Source organism: Phoca vitulina, unplaced genomic scaffold (genome assembly GCF_004348235.1).
Source record: "Phoca vitulina isolate PV1807 unplaced genomic scaffold, GSC_HSeal_1.0 scaffold67, whole genome shotgun sequence".
Classification (NCBI taxonomy): Eukaryota; Metazoa; Chordata; class Mammalia; order Carnivora; family Phocidae; genus Phoca; species Phoca vitulina.
Genome location: NW_022589770.1, coordinates 5,547,306 through 5,568,690, shown reverse-complemented (window position 1 = coordinate 5,568,690; position 21,385 = coordinate 5,547,306). Strand labels below are relative to the sequence as shown.

Here is a 21,385-nt window from a genome sequence, read left to right as displayed (position 1 = left end):
ACAAAAATCACCCACAGAATGTTTCACCAGGAGCAGAAGATGGATCTGAGAGGAGGAAGAGCATCTGGGCTTTCCCTCGATGCAGTTTTTCAGCACTGTGAGAGCAGAGTATGGTTCAAGGTCAACCGCAGATGATGTCCCTTTAAGCTTCTCTCAAAGATCTCCACATTATTTTTGCCAGTGTGCACATCACAAGACACGGAACAACTGGAAGGCCAGATGTTATTTATAATCGCTCTCAAATGGAGATAACCCAAATGCTCAGTATTAGGGTTATGGCTTAGTCTAAGTATTCAGGGTAGTTTTATTCAGAGATGAACAATGACAGTCATCAAGTTATGCTATGACCTGAGAAAATTCACACTAAGTTTTTAAAAAATACAACACCGTATAGATATAAAACACACTACAATGTAAAAAGAAGCAAAGGGAAGGAATTTGGAACTTCTGAAAATGCTAGGAGGTTAATATATCTGTTTGATGTAAGCATTCACAAATCCTTTCAGAAGAGAATCCCACGTCACTTGTGGCAGAGACTGGCCAGGCGCTTGCCAGCCTCGTCTTCCTTTCTTCCTGGGCACACCGCTAGACTTCCCACTGTCCAGCCTCCCTTAATGGGGCATGTGACTATGATTCAGCCATTGGAAGGTGCAGAAGACAGGGGCCTCCAAGCCCAGGCCAGGCATCCTCTCATTTTTCTCCACGTTTCACTTTCATTTCCGGAGAGACTCCGAGGCCTTCAGAGATGAAGGATCTTCTAGTTGGAAAAAATCCCCAGATGGCTGCACAGAACAGAACTCTCCTTCACCCCAGTGAATGCATCGTGCTTAGTAGCCAAGGGCAGTCTGTCCTAATACATTAGCTGTCTGCACGATACATTACATTACATTTTGCATTACGTTTTGCCTGGACATGTATTGATGATGAACATAGTAGCCTTCCTTTTGCGGAAAGAAAGAAATGCGTACAATAATATCTAGCTTCTCTGAGGGTCCCTTATTGGCCATCTTCAAGGAGCATATTTTACAATCAGGAAACAAGCAAATAAAATACGTTATTTTAGAACCCCAAATAAACATCTCAAAATCGATCAAGCTGACTAAAACTAAAAAGAGAAAGATTCAGGATAATTGTAATTCTATCACACACGTGATGTAAGATTTGTACTGCCCTCCGAGCTTCCTGGCAGCAAGGCAAAAAAGGAAGCATTCTGTCAATCAAGAATGCACTGAAGATCCAAGAATATGCTTGGTCCTAGGAATATAGAGATTCTGGGATGATACAGATGAACAAGAAATGAACATACCTTCTTCACATAAACTCTAAGCAACATTATGGGGTAGTGACAGATGGGTATCAAGGGCTTACACTTTGCCTTGTTGAGCTTCCCTCCCAGTATTTTTTTTCACCCCCCCCCCACCATTTATATGCTGCTGAGTCCTATTATACCAATGGGTCTGCTTAATTCAAGAGCAGCTTTGTATCCCATCGTGTTCTCCCTTGTCCCCAAAAGAGTTGGTATTAGCACTTTCACAGTGAAAAGAGCAACAGTCTAACCTTTTCAGTGACAGAGTTCCTTTTTGTGATTTTTAAATTTTAAAATGTATATTTCTTTTTATTATTATATTGGAAATGCTTTTCCTCTAAAACTTCGTTTTTTTTTTTTAAAGATTTTATTTATTTATTTGAGAGAGAGAATGAGATAGAGAGAGAGAGCATGAGAGGGTCAGAGGGAGAAGCAGACTCCCCGCTGAGCAGGGAGCCCAATGTGGGACTCGATCCCGGGACTCCAGGATCATGACCTGAACCGAAGGCAGTCGCTTAACCAACTGAGCCAGCCAGGCGCCCCTGAAACTTCGTTTTCAAGTAACAACTCTCTTCCTGAAAATAAAATTAGAGTTATCACATTGATTTGGTAAAATGTTACTTATAGCAGAAAACCCTGACTCTTAAAGCAGCCTGTGCCGCCATGTTGTGGGCAAGGCTGGATTTCCAATAGGCTTTCTGAAATTCTAAAAACAACAAATAGATGGGCTACTCTCATGAATCTCATAGCTGCCAGGCAGAGCAGGTGAGGAGTCAGGGAAGCAAATCATAAATGATGGAATTTCAGATACAAAGGATGGAAGAAAGAAAGTCAAAAAGAGAGGGAGGTAGGGAGAACAGGAGTGGGGGAAGAAAGGATGGATGGATGGATGGAAGAAAGGGAGGAAGGGAAGAAGGGAGGAAGGGAGGAAGGGAGGAAGAAAGCGAGCGAGGGAGGGAGGGAGGAAGGGAGGAAGAAAGCGAGCGAGGGAGGGAAGGAGGGAGGAAGGGAGTTAGTTGAAAACCTTTGAGTGCTTACATCAGCTCCCTTCTGGTTATAAAACTTGGTCTCAAAAAACCTTGAGAGAGATGCTTTTACCTTTTCCCATATCCTTGATGGTGATGTGACAGTCAAATGCTGGTGATCTGTTGTCACCATCCCAGAGGTAGAAGGTGAAACTGTCTTGGTCCTGGGAATCCATCGCCCCGGTATGTGTGTATCTGAGCAAGTTCAGATCCACTTCCTCCTGAGTGCATTTCATGCCAGGGTAGAGAGGGATCCAGTTCCTCCCTATCTGAAAGGTGCCAGAGTTAGTCAGCCGCCCATGTTTTTTCTTTCCCAGCTATGTTAGTGGACATTTTCCATACCCCTGTAAGCCTCCAATAGAAATGATATTTCAGCGAAACTCCAGATGCAATTTTTTTTTGCCATTTCACCTTATTTTTTCCTTTCAAAGAAATACATTAAAACAAATTAAGACCTTGGGAAAAAACTACCTCCAACCAAAAGATTTTTGACAGTCGTGTGGCAGTTCAACAGTGCTGCTACTTCCAAGGTATTTATCATGAGCAATCATAGCTGATTAAATATTCCAATTAATGAGAGCAGGTGGGTAATCGAGCTCCTGAAATTGATTCTTTAAAAATTAAATGTTTCACTTGAGGGTTCCTCTTTTTTAGTTCCTATCATTATACAATTAATCAAACTTATTTTTTAAAACTGGTTTATCACTGGACTTATCTGAAATAGACAAAACAAACATAGAACGAATATATTTACTCCCAGCACATTTTCCAGCCTTTACTGAAGCCTAAAGAAAATTATCAAGATCCCAAATCATTCCCTCTGTTTATATCTTGAGTCAGCCAAAAAATGTAACTGCAAATATCATATTTTATTTTTTATCAGAATCTTCTAAAAACAAGCTAACATCAGTCAAGCATATATTCTATACCGAACTCAGCACAGAAATTGTGGTATTCTCAATTAAAAGAGGTTCTTATGATAGGGGGAACTGACAACTGAGAGTATTCGAAACATAATAAATCTGTATCTGATTTATAATCATTTTCTTGTTATTCTCTGAAGATACATAACTTTCCCTAAGAACAGCTCATGAAAGTCACTTGACATAATTCAAGAAAAATGTCATCTTACAGACTTACTGTACAATATTATCTTGTACTTTTCCTTGTCCGGTTTAAGACACATTAAAATAGAAATTTAAATCCTTGGTTTGTTTTTTGTTTTTTGTTTTCTTTCCTCTGACACATTATTCCACAGACTCCCAGTTCCTGGCAAAAAGGCTTCGCCCTCCCCTCTCCTCATTGTGTTACCACTTCTCTTCACATCCTATTTGATAAAGTTTCCTCCTCTTCAATATTTCTGCTCATCTGATGTTTGTACAGAGGTATGTTCTGCCCCAGTGCTCACTGGGTAAAAGTTAGTTACGTTGTAATATTTAAGGTCATTATGTGTTTCCATCCTAAGATCTATTTGCAGATTTATTTTTAAAACAGTCTCTTTTGGGTTTTAAACTGGACAGCCTGCAATTCTATTTAACTTTTTTCTTTTGCAATCTTCCTGAAAAGTAAATACAGAAGAAGATAGCTTTTCCTGTCTCTCATGTCCATGCAATTCCCCATTTGCACTCCCAAATGCCGGCGCCAACTTGACAAAATCATTTACAAGCCCCCAAAGAGGAAAAAAATAAGAGTCAGATTCAAGGTGGGGCAAACTAAGGAAGGTCAACAAGAACATAAGAACGCTTGAGAAAGTCCAGGAGTCCTAGAGTCCTGGTCTCTGGTCTCGGAGAGGCTTGGCCAAGCCCAAGGAAGCTCGGAGAGAACTACGTGGTGCCATACTGGGAACCTGGACCCATCTGGATTTTCACATACCCAAAATACTTCGCTTCCCATGCTACCCAAATGTGTGAGCTCTCACTGCATTTCTGCTTCATTACTCTTTGAAATGAAATAAGGACCCAGCTGTACCTCAATTTAAATCAGTGATTGCTCTTCATTCTGATTCTCTATGGTGCCTACGATCTAAGATAATCAAGCTGTTCCATGCAGAATGAATCCTTGCTGCTCTTCTAGGACTGTGTCGACATTATATTAAAAGTTAAGCATTCAGTCAAATAATCACATTGGGGATGGTTGGTGGTGGTTGTTGCTAGCCTTCATCCATCATTCAAACAAACATTTTGATGGATTACTCATGGGACCTTTTCAAATGACTGATCTGTCCTGTGTGTTGGGCTACTCCTTGGGCATCAACCACACCGTCTGAATCAGACTGGTGAGCACCATTTGTGAAAAGACTGTCTTTTCTCCACTGTATTTTTGCCAAAGATCTGTTGACTATATTTTTGTGAGGGTCTACTTCCAGGCTCTCTATTCTATTCCATTGATCTATTCGTCTGTTCTTTCATCAGATCCACACTACCTGAATTAATGCAGCTTTATAGTGAGTCCTAAAGCCAGGCAGTCCTGTTCCTTTAACTCTACTCTCCTTTTTGTTCACTATTTTGTGCATTTTGCCTCTCCTTACAAACTTTAGAATCAGGTTGTTAATATCCACAACAAGTGCTCTACAGAGCCTATTTGAAATTTTTTTTAAATCTGTGGGGAATTAAGATATCTCAAAGGATGCCTGGTTCTCATCAGCAATTAAACAACTTGCTTTACCCCCATCACCCCCTCTCCTGAAATTTAGGTTCGATTCCGGGGAAGAGGGAACAATGAAGAACCCTAATACTGATTGAATTTACCCTGAGTTGAGTAAGAAAATTTAGCATGGTGTGAGTTCACCCCAAACTAAGAAAATTAAATTTTCTACCTCTGGGCAAAATGTGGCTATTGGAGAATAAATCCAGTTATAGAAATCTGCGTACTAAGAAAATTTATACCTGCTACATTAGTTTTGAAAAATAAAAGTAAAAAGGCCACTAACCTTAAGTTGAAGCTGCCCATTTTGGGGAAGCCTTTCAAACAAATAGTAAATCCTCTCCCTGGGTGAGTCTTCATCTATGGCTGAAAGAATGGCACTAGAAATAATACGAGTTTCACCCATTTTCACTGTTATTTCAGCCTTCCTGTAAAAAGGAAGATGTCTAAGTTGATAGGAAAATAGAAGGCATTGCTTTCGCAGGGGTCATTCACAATGACCATTACATTTCCCAATCTTCAACAATTAGGAAATGCTATTCCTTATGCAAAGTACTGCAAATGCAGAGTCAGACTCGTGAAACAGGCTCTCATTTCACTTTACACATGAAAGTCCTAAAAGACAATCAGTCAGCAACAATGAATGTGGTGTGGAGTAATTAAGTACTTCTGATTGTTTCTGTGCATTGAACTACACCATTTTATGTTGTAATTTATTTAACAGAATGATTTTATTTCCAATATTTCACTGGCTACAACAACAGATCCGTGACATAAGTAAGCAAGATATTATCATTCAAATTTTACAGATAAAAACTTACTTAAAGATTAAATGGCTTAGCCACCGGGGTTCTGGTAGCCTTTATGAAGCACCATTATGAGTTTGGTGATACTTAGGCAATCCATGGCCCTCTACATTACCCTCCCTTTCCCTGGTAACGTTCCAGGTAGTGAGCGTTCTCTTCACAGCGACTGATCTTTTCCAAATACTACAGCTGCCAGGTTAGCTCCTGGCATCCTGAAGATGGGGCTGGGATGAGCAACTGCTGCTTCTACCATAAATACTGCTATTGTGGCTTTGCAAGTCCCCTCTCGTGCTATTCCTCTCCCAGCCGATACAGCCATTTTCCCTGGTCTCACCAAAGTGAGGAAGGGATTCCTTTCCACCTCTGTTTCTAGCTTTCGGTTTTGGTTACCACACATGGCCAAACGCTGTCCAACTTGACAGCTTGGTTTCTGATGAAAACTGGTGAAGTTTCCTCAGGATACAGATAAAGGACATTTCAGTAGCATCAACTGGCATTCCAATAGCCTTCCACGTTCCTGCTGACAAGCCAAAGCCCACACACCTCAGTTCTAACCTCTTCTCCTTGGTGACTTTCTTGCCTCTGCAGGACTGACATCTTCCCTGGCAGGAGGAGGTGATTTTTGCCCACCTCTTTCCTAGAGAATATGAATCCCACTACTCTAGAAGGCCAACGAAGCAGTTAACTGGTTGATTCTGGAGATGAATGGTGCCATTAATAGAAACAGATTAATCAAAACAGGAAGGAGGCCACTGTAATGAAGAAGATAAGGAGTTTGGTAGGAAGAAAAGTGTCAGATTTAGATATGAGAGGGGCCAAAAGAGAAGAAAGTAGGTCATAGTCTGAGTTACCCTGAAAGGGACCATGGGACATGGACTGGGGTGCAGGTCATTTATTTGCAAAGTGATCCCAGGAAGCAAGAGAGAGAAGTGAGGAGCAAGACAGGGAAGGAGGAATAAGGCAACAAAAGGTGTTTTTACGACTATGGGGCTCAGTGCCGCTGGGGATCCTTTGAAGAATCATATAGAATATGCTTCAAATTGTGCTTCTGGGGCACCTAGGTAGCTCAGTCAGTTAAGTGTCTGCCTTCAGCTCAGGTCATGATCCCAGGGTCCTGGGATGGAGCCTGCTTCTCCCTCTCCTCTCTGCCCATGCTCGCGCTTTCTCTCAAATAAATAAAATAAATAAAAGTTTTTTTTTTAAATTGTGTTTCTGAAGGATGGGAGTGTGGGACATTTATTTATGCACTAGCTCTATAGGTTGAGAGCTACCGTCAGAGTGTTTTCTGCTGTGTCTGCACTCGGGCCAAATGAGCTTCACAGAAAGCCCTGAGGCACAGGACAAGTGCAGCGATGCCTCGAGGCGCTGGTAATGTGACCCTGACAGTGAGCCTGGCGTGGTCCAGGACGACAGCAACTACAGTCACGGGGGGGGGCTGAGCGAGCACGACCCAGAGACCCGAAAGCATCTACTACAGCATCTAAAAGGAGTATCGAAGAAATGGAGTCAAAGGCTCTAACAAGGTCCAGCAAGGACAGACGAGCCGTTCAATTCAGTAGGAAGGCCGAGGGTAAATTTTAAGGGAGCAGCTTTAATAAAGAGGGGGAGGTTGGGCAGAAATGGACAAAGAGCAAGCTATTCCTCCAAATAGTTTGGCACTGAAATAAATGAGGAACTGGGTCATCTTTGTGGCTTTAGGGTGAGAATAGCTGCTAATAATGATAATAACTAGCACTTAGGAGCACTTCCTGTGTACTAGCCAGTCTTTCAAGCACTTTTATGTATTTTAATTCATTGAATCTTTGCAACCACCCTATGAAGAGGATACTGTTACTATCCCCACTTACAAAGAGGTTGACAAAGAGGTGAAGTGACATGTTCGAGGCCACACAACTGGTTAGTGGCTGAACCAAGGCAATCTGGCTCCAGAATCGGCTCTCTTCACCACTAATTATATCCCTGTGTCTTGTTAGCAGAAGGAATAAGAAGGGAGAGGCTGGAGATGCAAGAGAAGAAAGTCATGGAGCACATCCTGGGAGGAGGCAAGAGGACACACGTGAAAGTGAAAGAAGAGGGAATACAACTTCCGCTCCACAGGAGAGAGGGGAAAAAAAGAAAAGAAAGAAAGAGGAGGGATTTGGAAGTAGAGCTGAAGGAGATTCGGTGATTCTGCCGATGAAACTATGCCAGACAGTTTAATAGCAAGAACGCAGCACAGAACAGAAAGTCAGTGTTGAGTGAGTGCCCCGTTATTTGACCTGTCCGGTCTCAGTTTTCTCAGCAAGGATAATAATACCTACTTCCCATAATTGTGGTGAGGATTTAAAGAAATGTCTGTTAGAAGAGCCAATACAGCGTCTGTCACAGAGTAAGCACTTAATATAACACCCATCTGCACCTCCCTTCCTCTTAGATACAGTGAGGTCATCAGAAAGAGGTTTCATAATGCCACAATACCCTTCCTATTTTCATTTTTATAAGTCAAGGTCATCCCAGTCCAACAGTCCAGCTAGATCATAGAAAACAGAAAGTTCGGCTGCAGACTTTTAGTGGAACTGATGTCTGAGATGCAACCTTCCAAAAAACTATCATCAGAAGAAGCAGACACTTCTCTGTGCCCAGCACCAGACAGCTGGGCCTCCTCAAGCTTTACCCTTATACAGTTGTGTATGGTGGTCAGTAATACGAGCAATGGCTGGAGCTACAGAAATGTAACTGATAAAGACTCTGTACCCTATGATCGAACTGCTCAACTACAGAGGGAGATACCAAGATGGTCTGCAATTAATTACCTCAGAATTTTTAAATGATCATTTAAGTGATCATTTTGATATCAGGTGGCAAGGGAGTATTGATCCCAATGGAACATAGAGGACTGGTGGATCATGAAATAACCAGACGATGAAAGCAATGGAATTTGTACGTTTCCCTCAGTCACTCTTGGTTAAAAGTTTGGTCAAACCCACAGGGAGGACTGTCTGCTGTTAATATTATCACACTTTAGTTAAGTCTATACATCTACTGCTCTTTGGTGGGTGTGTACACAGGTATTTAAATACCCAGTACACTGTTCATTCCATACAGTAGGTTCAGTCTTTCTTAATTATTTACAACTAACTAGAACTTTTAGAGGAAAATCAAAAAATTAAAGGGTGAATTTAAGAACTGTTAGGGAGATGTTACATTATCTAACATTTGCAATAGAAGTTCTAGGTGTCTGAGTAGGTGGGACAAGTTGTGATAGACAGGAGCTGTCAGAGACTTGTTTCTCCCTGGAAGACAGACATGACATTTGTACCTAGTCTTCCAGATCTCAGAATTTTCTAGAACATCTGAAAGGGAATCTTTCCAGGGAGCTTACTTGCTCAGCATTGGTTTCTCATCATTAACTGGGGTGATCTCCACTGAAATCGTTCTTAATATCTTATGTTTCCCATCTGACAACTGGACTGTAAAGTCATCGCCAAGGCTCTCTGAGTCATCATGCACATACATCAACTTCAGTCCTGGAAGAAGAGGGGGAAAGAGAGAAAGTAAATCTTTCTTATGATTAAGCCATTTCAAAACACACATAATCTTTTTTAATTTCCAAGGTATTGGTATCAGCGAGAGTTCGTTAATCAGTGCAATAGGGTGAAATTAAACTGTTTTATGAAGTAAGACTGCCCTCTTAATTTGTTAAAAATTCCTATTTAAACACTTAAGTACTTGTAAGGATTTTTTTTAGAAATCAGTGAGGAAAGCATATATTACTTAATAAACTGTATGAGAACAGTGGTTCATTACTTGGAGAAAATTATAGTTAGATACCTACCTCAAGCCAATAACTAAAATAAATTCTAGATGAAGAAAAACAAATATAAAACTACTTTTCAAAAACCTACATAGCATTCATATGAAAATGCAAGAGACTCAGAATAGCCAAAACAATCTTGAAAAAGAACAAAGTTGGAGACTCACATTTCTCATTTTCAAAACTTACTACAAAACTACAGTAATCAAGACAGTGTGGAACTGGCATAGAATAGACATGTAGATTAATCTAATAGAAGAGAGTCCGGAAATGACCCCATACATTTACAAGCAACTGATTCTCATCTAGAGCACAAAAACTGTTCAATGGGGAAAGAGTGGTCTTTTCAATAAGTAGTGCTGGGATAACTCAAAAACCACAGGCAATAGAATGAAGCTGGATCCCTACCTCACACTACATACAAAAATTAACTCAAAATGGATAATAGACCTCAATGTGAGAGCTGAACTAGAAAAATCGTTAGAAGAAAACAGGAGTAAATCTTTGTGACTTTGAGTTAGGTAATGGTTTCTAGAGAAGACACCAAAAGCACAAGTGACCACAACAAAACAAAATAAAATAAGGCAGATAATTTAGATCTCATCAAAATTAAAAATTTGGGGCTGCAAATGATACTATCAAGGAAGCAAAACAACAGTCCACAGAACTGGAGAAAATATTTACAAATCAGATACCTGATAAGGGAGGGTCTAGTATTCCAAATACACTAAGAACTCTTACAACTCAATGATAAAAAACAATCCAATTACAAAATTGGCAAAAGATTTGAGTAGACATTTTTCCAAAGAACATAGACAACATGTTCTCTTTCCATGTAAGAACATAAACAAATAGCCAATGAACTCATTAAAAGGTGCTCAACACTATTAGCTATTAGGGAAATGAAATCAAAATCACAATGAGATACTATCTCACACCCACTAGGATGGCTATCATAAAAAAATAGACAGTAACAAACGTTGGTGAGGATGCATAGAAATTGGAACTCTCATACATTACTGGTAGGAATGTAAACTGATATCATTACTTTGGAAAACAGTTTGGCAGTTCCTCAAAATGTTAAACATAGAGTTATCATATGACCCAGCAATTCCACTCCTAGATACACACCCAAGAGAAATGAAAGTGTATATCCATACAAAAACGTATACATGAATGTTCACAGTCAAATGTGGAAGTGACAGGACACCTGGGTGGCTCAGTTGGTTAAGTATCTGCCTTCGGCTCAGATCATGATCCCAGCGTCCTGGGATCAAGTCCTGCATCGGTCTCCCTGCTCACCTGGGAGTCTGCTTCTCCCTCTGCCTGCCACTCCCTCTGCTTGGGCTCCCTCCTCTCTCTCTCTGACAAATAAATAAAATTTTAAAAAAAAAAGTGGAAGTGACCCAAATATCCATCAACTGATGAACGGATTAAATAAATGTGATATGTCCATACAATGGAATATTATTTGGCAATAACAAGGAATGGCATAGTACTGACTCATGCTACAATATGGATGAATCTTGAAAACATTATGTTAAATAAAAGAGACTAGTTACAAAAGGTCATATATTCTATTTATATGATTCTGAAATGTCAGAATAGACAAATCTATAGAGACAAAAAATACATTACTGGTTGCCAAGGGTTGAGGAAGAAAGAGATAAGAATGACTGCTAATGAGTATGGTATTTCGTTTTGGGGATAATGAAAGTGTTCTAAAATTGATCATGATGATGGATGTACTAAAAACCTCTGAATGGGAGGCTTTAAAGGGGTGGATATTATGGCATGGGAATTATATCTCAATAAAGCTCTTTTAAAAGATTGGAAGAAAATACAAGTAAATATTTTATTTCTGAATGTAGAACATCTTCCTAATACAAAAACAAAAGAAAAAAATGTAAAGAAAAATAATGATAAATTTTGCCACTTATAATTTGTGATTTCTGTACTTAAGAACATGAATTAAAAGGCAAATAGAACAGAGAAAAACTTACCAGTAATATATGTGACCAAAATGTGAAGCATCAATATTTAATGATCTCTTATAAGTTAATATAAATCAATGGAAAAATGGGCAAGAGACATTATCAAGCAATTTACAAAAGGTGAAACATAGATGGTCAATACACACGAAAGTATGGTAAATCTTACTCATAATTTAAGAATTTCAAATTAAGATAACAATGAGAGACTGCTATTGACTAGCAAATACACAAAAGTTTTAAAAAATATCCATTCTTGACTAGGAAAATAGGCATGCTCATGCATATCATGGAATGGCAATTTTTCCCTAAAAGTATTATAAATGCTCACCTTTTTTACCAAGTAATTTCATTATAAAAATTTATGCCAAAAAAATTCTAAGAGATGTGGACTAAGATTTATGTTACAAAAATATACGTAAAATATGTTTATGTGTAACCTGCAATATCAAGAAATGAAAAGCTATCTGCATATTTAAAAACAGAAGACGGTTGTATAAAATTACAGTGCGGTATGTCCATGCGATGAAAAGCTGGAATTATTGCAAACCATGTTTTCAATCAGCACCTAAAAAGTAAGAAGTTTCTTATAGTTGATAAGGAAAAAAAAAACAGATTATATAATGTGGTTGCAGTTTTATAAGTCCTGTATGTTTGGGGTGGGGGGATGTATGTGAGAATATACTAAAGTTTTTTAAAAATGTAGCCATAAATGAGTCAAAAACAAAGATGAAAATCTAATCTCTGAGAATGTCACCAAGTCATTGACCAAAGTATTAATTTATGTAAACCATTTATTTTTTCTTCAAAATCATTGTATAGTGCAAACTTCATACAATATGCATGCTTATTTAACCTAATAATATAATAAATAATAATATTTAACCAAATTAAAAAAACAGACTTTCTTGAGACTAAAATTTGAATTATTATTCCTTTTCCTTTGTCTTAAATTTGAAAAGAAGAACACTGTAACAACATATTGTATTATTTGATACACATGGTTATTGATTTGGTAATATCATCACTTAAGTCCCAGAGTTTGTTTCTTTGCAACTGATAAAAACTGAGAAATACATGAATTAACTTTTCAAACTCCAACGTGACACGATGCGGCACAACTATTGCAAAATAAACTATGGGACAGAGCGCTTACCCTGGTTGGGGAATGGGAAAAATGTAGACAGAAAAAGGTGCTAAACCAGTGCTGGATGGAGCCAACACAGGAAAGGGATGGTCTGGAGTGCCTGGGGGGTGGGTGGGGGTTGGGGAGGCTCCTCAGGGAGGTCAGAGGTTACCTGGTTCTGAAGGCACGGTGTAGGCTGTCCCAGCAAACGGGGTTCAGGTTGGGGAAACAATATGGGAAGGCAGGAAAGAGAGTGAGAGTAGGCAGTGATTCTAGAACCACCCTTTCCCCAATATTTGAAAGTATGTTTATATTTGGAAAATGGGATAAAATTGATTTTTTTAAAAGAGTAATTAAAATATAATTCAGGCTGCTCTTCCAATGTGTCATTTCCTTAAAGAACAAATTATCTCCACAGAGAATAATGAGCTATTATATGTGGTTCTATATTCCTCTCAAACATAGAAATTTTGGCCGACAAATCTCTTCAAAGTTAGATCCATGATCTCAGTAGTTTTAAAAAGGAATTTTTTATTATGACATGAAAAAGTTGAAGCTAAAATACCCAAAATCACAAATATCATTTTCTTTAAAGATTTATTTATTTATTTGAGAGAGAGAGCATGAGCAGGGGGAGGCGTAGAGGGAGAAGAGAGAGAGAATGTCAAGCAGACTCCCTGCTAAGTGCAGAGCCCAACACAGGGCTCGATCCCACAACCATGAGATCATGACCTGAGCCAAAATCAAGAGTCAGACACTTAACCGACTGAGCCACCCAGGCACCCCACAAATATCATTTTTAGTGATGCTCCCAAAGTGAAAGAAAACATATTACTTCCTTTTTAACTACCCACTATCTGTAACTGAGGCTCCATGCCCTACATTAATCCAGAGCTCAAAGAAAACCCCTGAGGGATAAATGAATAAAGTAGTTGAATGCCATTTCTTCACTTCCTGTATCTGAGGCTTATTATTATCTTTTCTGGGCTAAATTATTAAATCATCAACAATAAATGAATAGAAGTGGAACATGATCTACCATTCTTGAGAAGTTCCAAGGAAAAGTTCTGAACAAGTTCATGCTTCTGGCCAGGGTTGACACGCTGCTTATTTTGAGGAAAGTCTTTGCTAAGCACCCCATTGATGAGGAGGCCATGGCGTGGTTTATGAGTGATGCTGAACAGCAAAGGGTCCTTGGGAACATCTAGATCAGCAGCTTTGATGATGGAGGAATCCAGTTCTTTCATCTGACCCTCACACACCTAAGCGAAAACAAGTCAGAAAGTCAGCTGTGTCGAAATAAAATTTGTCTTTTAGCAAATGGCTCAAAAGAAATAATTTTAAGATATCCTATTGCAAATTTTCTATGAAATGTGTGTGTAATGAGTCCTTAAAAGAAATGGCTGGTTCGGGGCACCTGGGTGGCTCAGTCGTTAAGCGTCTGCCTTCAGCTCAGGTCATGATCCCAGGGTCCTGGGATCAAGCCCCACATCGGGCTCCCTGCTTGGTGGGAGGTCTGCTTCTCTCTCTTCCACTCCCCCTGCTTGTGTTCCTGTTCTCGCTATCTCTGTCTAATAAATAAATAAAATCTTAAAAAAAAAAAAAGAAAGAAATGGCTGCTTTAACATGAGCTTAGAAGAAAAGAATAAATCTATTAATCTCTCGCAGGTTTTCTCTGAAGATTTCAAAGCAGTTTATTCATTTCCCTAAAGGACAAAAGATACGCACACACACACACACACACACACACACCACACACACACACACACTTTTTTCCCCATAATTCAAAGGTCAGGGGAAAAGCAATCAAAAGAATGCTTGCTTTCTGGAAGTCAGAGAGTTCAACTATAAAACTAAGGGTAGACCCTTCACCTTCAGATCCTAACCTGTTATTTTAACCTCCTGAACCGTGCTGCTTTCACAATTCTTATGTTTCTGCTTTAGAAATGGTATGAATGTCTGCTATATGCACTGAGGGTATTTTATGTTTCTAATTTTTGTCACTGCGGGAAAACCTTTTGTATTTCAGTTGCAATCAACAACAATCGAGAAGGATGTTTCTGTATGCATAATAGTGTTTATTTTAATTCTGGGTCCCTCACCTCTCCCCAATCCTCATGCCTCAAATTTTCCTGAACCACCTCCTCCTACCCCCACCCCCACTTCGGGTTTCATAATCCTTTAAACACAAAGAGAACTGTTATTCATCTCAAATAGGATCTAGCCATTTAGAACTTGACATGGTACTTAGCTGTCTTGATCTTTTTCTCACAGCAAGAATAAAGAGAACAAAGAAATATTTGTTTCCTCTTTTGAAACAAAGCAAGACCTAAATAATCAGAGTGTATACACTGAACAGATGCTTATTGGTAATCTGCAATGCACTGGGCCTCGTGCTGTGGGGAATACGAATATTCTAAAGAATCAAAGTCAGATGAGACCATGAAGGCCTGTCCATCAGTAATTATAAAGCAAGGAAGAAAATTATCTAATGCTACTAAATATGGATAAACAGGAAGTGCAAAAGGGTGGAGGAGACCAGGAGTGTCTTCATGGCAGAGTGAGCACGTTAGCCTTGAAGGATACATATGGTTTAGATTTGTGAAAATGCCCTTTCTCTTCAGCCTCTCTTACTGAGAGAGGCTTCCTGTCACTAGCGTCTATGCACTTGCGTGAAGAAGAAGCACTTGCCATTCTGATCCTTGGGTGAAAATGATGCTGGTTTTCTTGTATCTGGCCTTACTTATTAAAGACTAAGATGGCATCATCATTTAATGTGCAATGATAATATGAAATCATCTTTGATGGTAACTTGCCTTTTTCTCCAACAATTTTAATAAAGCAACCTAAAATGTATTCTAATTACCCTTCTTCATAAAGCTTAGGACTCCTGGACTAACTATATTTCATTGAAAAAACTGGGATTCTTTTTTGCACCTTTTGTTTACTGAGATCCTACATAAAAGGTTTAGATCAAAACACACAAAATGCAGAAACTCACTAGTAGAGCAGTTTGAAATGGATTAGAATACCTTAAACTAAAAGCTCCTATTTTTTTTTTTTTTTTTTTACAAGTTGCAGCCCAACCTGACGGAAGCTTGACTGTCTACAAGATAAATGCACTTTTCCACAAGAAAGCAAAATAAGTACGACTATTTTTAAAAATCACGTGAAGCTTAAAGCCAGCTCTGCCCGTAACACATGGGGCTCTGTATCTGTTACTCTTCAACAGCTTCTGTAAGGAGTGCACAGGTAAAACGCATGATTACTTTCAGGGAAGAGCAAGGGACAATTTCCCGGCGGCCTAATTATTTCAGAAACTCCAACCCTAGGTAGATACAAGACAACAGAGGTAAGTATAGAAGGAATCATCTGCAGAGTTCTGCCCCTCTCTCGTAATTACTGACGTGCTCTCCAGAGCACCCCATGCGTCCAGGGAAAGGGAAGGGTACGAGCTGGCTCTTAAATTTCTTCACAAAGTGACTCTCATGTACCATTAAGAGTCAGTAGACAATTCAAGTCAAATAAAGATTTTTGCCTTTAGAATCTGATAATTTTCAGGGGCGCCTGGGTGGCTCAGTCGTTAAGCAACTGCCTTCGGCTCAGGTCATGATCTCGGGGTCCTGGGATCGAGCCCCGCATCGGGCTCCCTGCTCGGCGGGAAGCCTGCTTCTCCCTCTCCCACTCCCCCTGCTTGTGTTCCCTCTCTCGCTTTCTCTCTCTCTGTCAAATAAATAAATAAAATCCTTAAAAAAATAAAATAAAATAAAATAAAAAATAGAATCTGATAATTTTCAGTGACAAATAAGGCTAGATAATGGCTTCAGAACAGATAATATTGGCTTTCGTAAATGGTCAGAAAAAAGATGGCAAAGATGACAATAATACGAACAGGACCGACTTACTAAGGGACTAGTGTGTGCCTGACCATCTTGATCATCATGGTTACACCTTAAGGATCTGATACACATTTTGCAGATAAGGAAACAAAACAGAAGTATAGAGAGAAATAACTTATCCAAGACCCTACAACCAGGAAACGGCAATGCCCAAGTCCCTCTTAATTCCAAAGCCTGTGCTCATCCATTTAATCAAGATTTGCTGTACCTGTGTCTGAATTAAATAATCATATATAAAAAATAGAATTGTTTTAAAAGATTATATGCTGATGTGAAAAGGTTTCCAATATACATAATTAGGTTTTTTTAAGAAGTGGAGAGTAGGAGGTATAATATGATCCCTGATTTATAAGTAAATACAGAAAAATTGCATATATATATAACATATATATACACACACATACATACAAACATACACATCACTGGCATGTGCACAAATTATTTTTGAGGAATTACTAGAAAAAATCAATGGGCAGTGGCTATGGGTAGAGGCTGTTGAAGAGGGAGACTGTCATATTTCATATTTCATTGTGTATGTTTCTCAATATTCTAACTTGTATAACTACATATTTTTATTACTATATTTTTAAAGACAACAGGTGTTATGTGAGGAGAGATATTTATGGCCATTTTAACTATCTATCTGAATTTTTAAATAAAACTAACAAACATTATCATATAAAAATAGTTCTAGAAACTACATAAAAAGAATGATTCAAATTGTACTTTTTTCATTTCATCTATCCCTATAAATAGCTATATAAAGAAGCGCCTGGGTGGCTCAGTTGGTTAACTGTCTGACTCTTGGTTTCGGCTCAGGTCGTGATCTCGGGGTAGTGAGATCGAGCCCCCCATCAGGCTCTGTACTCAGCTCGGAGTCTGCCTGAGGATTCTCTCTCTGCCTCTCCCACTGCCCCCCTGCTCATATGCTCTCTCTCAAAATAAATAAATCTTAAAAAAACTATATAAAAAGATGCCTTAATATATATGAATTAAGAGTCCTTGTCATTATAGCATAGGTTAAGAGGGCATGCTATGGAATCAAACTGCCTGGGTGCAAATCCCCTATGTACCATTCCCTATGTGCCACCTATTTCCAAGCTCTGTGATGTTGGGCCACTCAGTTAACCTCTCTGTGCCTCATTTTTTCAGTTACTAAAAGGCAATAATAATACCATCACCCTAAAAGCCTTGTAAGCCTTTACATGAGCACATGTAAAGGACTCGAAATACTACCTATGACCTAGTAAGTACTCCATCCTATATCTATGCAACTATAATTGCAACCATGCAATTCTCTATGTTTGCAATTATAATCATTACCACCATTATTAGAGTAGTATTTTTCAAGTAATTGCGTTCTATAATATAGGTTACTGTTCTCCCCATTCCCTATCAACTTAATGTATTAAGTGCACCTGGACCAATGTAAATGAACTAGGTGAAAATAAAATCATAAAATGATTAAAAAAATAAAAAAATGATAATAAGAAATTGAAAATTCCGTTATCTTTCTTACAGTAATATTCTGCACTACAAAGTCAGGAGCTTCATCATTTGTGGGGTTGATGATAATGTAAAATGGTATCTCCAAGGAGCGTCGCTTCCCATCTGTGACATACACCATGAACTGGTCAGCTGTTGGTTCCATCCTCAGATGCCTGGCCTGCACATAGTTAATATGCAATGCTTTCATGTCTTTCCACTGGAACGAACCTAGAGCACACCAACACGGAGCAGGTAAATAAGAAAAACATTTTTTTTCCAAGCTACTGGTTCTTAATCCTTAACCCAATAGCTTATTTCTCAGAAAAGCAAATAAGAGATCATTGCAGTTGACCTAAGAATCAGCTATCAGGGGTTGCTATAATGTCTTTCAGCCATCAACATAAAAACAGATATCCATAAATCATAAGGGAGGATTACAATTTGCACAGAGAACAGAAGGGCGATAACTGCTAACCAGAATGTGTAGGGACTTCATGACTGTTCTTTATATAGTTGGAACAAAGGTAAGAGAGACCTTCCCTTGATTAAAACCACTGCCCCCATATAAATAGTTCTTGGCATGCTTGAGTAAGAAAGAGACTATCTCTTTCATACAAAGGCAAAACAAGAGTCAGTCAATCATCTGCCTACTTGACGTACACATCAAGCGACAGGTTGGATTGAATGGAATTAGCTGACCTGCTGTTTTGGTATTTTGACATTGCCCTAAATCAAAAGAGAAAAACGCTCTATGTTGAGCATTAAGTCACAGGCCAAACTGCGTACCTTTAATGCAATAAATCTTTTCCCCGCAGCTTTATTGAGATATAACTGACATATAACATTGTAAGTTTAAGATTTAGTTAACACATTATCCACCTCACGTGATTACCATTTTGTAGTTTTTATAGTGAGAACATTAAAATTCTACTCTCAAATCAACTTTCAAGTGTACAATACAGCATTAATTATAGTCACCATGCTGTACCTTAGCTTCCTGGACATTATTCCTCCTATAACTAAAAGTTTGTACCCTTCAACCAGCAACTCTCCATTTCTCCCACCCTTCAGCCCCTGGTAACCACTATTCTACTCTGTTTCTATGAGTTCAATGGTCTTAGATTCCACATAGAAGTGAGATCATACGGTATTTGTCTTTCCCTAATGTATTTCACTTAGCATAATGCCATCAAGGTCCATATATGTTGTTGCAAATAGCAGGATTTCCTTCTTGTCATGGCTGAATAATATTCTATTATGTATTTAATATCACATTTTCTTTATCCATTCACCCATCAATGGACACTTAGGTTGTTTCCATGTGTTGACTATTGTGAATAACGGTGCAATGAACATGGGAGTACTGATATTTTTTGATATCCTGTTTTCATTTCCTTTGGATATCTACCCAGAAGTGGAATTGCTGGATCACATGGTAGTTCTATTTTTAATTTTTTGAGGAATCTCCATAGTGGCTGTGCCAATTTACATTCCCACCAACAGTGCACAATGTTATCTTTTCTTCGCATCCTCACCAGCATTTGTTACTCTTGTCTTTTTGATAAGAGCTGTTCTAACAGATGGGAGGTGATACCTCTTTGTGGTTTAGATTGGCATTTCCCTGATGATGAGTGATGTTGAGCACCTTTTCACGTACCTGTTTGCCATTTGTTTGTCTTCTTTGGAGAAATGTTTATTCAAGTCTTCTGCCCATTTTTAAATCAGATTATTTGGGCTCCTTTGCTATTAAGCTTTAAGAGTACCTTATACATTTTAGGTATTAATCCCTTACCAGATATATGGTTTACAAATATTTTCTCCCATTCCGCAGTTGCCTTTCCATTTTGTTGATTGTTTCTTTTGCTCTGTAGAAGTTTTTTAGTTTGATATGGTCTTACTTTGTTGATCTTTGCACTTGTTGCCTTTGCTTTTGGTGTCAAATCCAAAAAACCACTGCCAAGACGAATATCAAGGAGTTTACCACCTATATCTTCTTGTAGGAGTTTTATGATCTTGGGTTTTACATTCAAGTCTTTAATCTATTTTGAGTTCATTTTTTTGCATGGTGTAAGATAATGGTGCATTTTCATTCTTTTGCATATGGCTGTCCAGTTTTCCCAACACGATTTATTGTCCTTTTCCCATTGTATATTCTTGGCTCTTTTGTCATAAATTTAATGACCATATATGAGTGGACTTACTTCTGAGCTCTCTATACTGTTCTATTGAGCTACATGACTGTTTTTATGCCAACACCATTCTGTTTTAATTACTATAGCTTTGTAATATAATTTGAAGTCAGAAAACATGACGACTCCAGCTTTGTTCTTTCTCAAGATTGCTTTGGCAACTCAAGGTTCCATAGAAATTTTAGGACTGATTTTTCTATTTCTGTGAAAAATGTCATTTGAATTTTGATCATGATTGCCTTGAATGGGTAGTATGGCTTTGGGTAGTATGGACATTTTAACATTAACACTTTTGATTCATGAATATATCTTTCCGTTTGTTTGTGTCTTTTTCAATTTCTTCCATCAAGACATCAATTCTATGTCTTCCAGTTTTTGGTGTATAAATCTTTCACTTCCTTGGTTAAACTTATTCCTAAGTATTTTATTGTTTTTGATGCTATTGTAAATGAAATCGTTTTATTTCTTTTTCAGGTAGTTCATCATTGGTGTAGAGAAATACAACTGATCTTTTCATGTTCATTTTGTATCCTAAAACTACTTAATTTGCTGACTTGTTCTAACAGTTTTTTGGTGAAATCTTTAAAAAATTTTTACATATAACATCATCCCCAAACAGAGCCAATTTTACTTCTTCCTTTTATTTTTATGCCTTTTATTTCTTTTTCTTGCCTAATTACTCTGGCTGGGACTTTCAATACTATGTTGAATAGGAATGGAAGGAGTGGGCACACTTGTTTTGGTCCTTATCTTGGAGAGTAAGTTTTTAACTTTTCACTGTTGAATATGATGCTAGTTGCGAATTCGTCAGATATGGCTTTATTATGTCAAGATACATTACTTCTATACCCAATTTGTTGAGAGTTTTTATCATAAAACTGGTGAATTTTGTCAAATGCTTTTTTAGTATCTATAGAGATGATCATAGAATTTTTGTCTTTTCTATCAATGTGGTGTATCACATTTATTGATTGGCATATGTTGCCATCCTTGCATCCCAGGTATAATTTCCTTTTGATCATGGTGTATGAGTCTTTTAATGTGCTACTGAATTCAATTTGTTAATATTTTGTGGGGAATTTTTGTATCTATATTCTTCAGGGATATTGATCTGTGGTT

General features: G+C 38.3%; 1 protein-coding gene across 6 annotated transcripts in view; it reads right to left on the bottom strand.

Moving 5' to 3' along the window:
• FREM1 (FRAS1 related extracellular matrix 1) overlaps positions 1-21,385 on the bottom strand; it is a 143,067-nt gene that overhangs the window by 29,634 nt on the left and 92,048 nt on the right. For 5 of the 6 annotated variants that reach the window (XM_032392475.1, XM_032392474.1, XM_032392477.1 and 2 more), the window contains 5 exons: positions 18,109-18,305; positions 13,730-13,952; positions 9,142-9,286; positions 5,261-5,402; positions 2,405-2,600 (listed from right to left, as the gene is read on the bottom strand). In XM_032392475.1, the coding sequence (XP_032248366.1) occupies positions 2,405-2,600; positions 5,261-5,402; positions 9,142-9,286; positions 13,730-13,952; positions 18,109-18,305 (903 nt within the window). Of the gene's footprint in view, positions 1-2,404; positions 2,601-5,260; positions 5,403-9,141; positions 9,287-13,729; positions 13,953-18,108; positions 18,306-21,385 lie in introns of those variants that run through there. The other variant, XM_032392480.1, reaches the window with a different exon arrangement.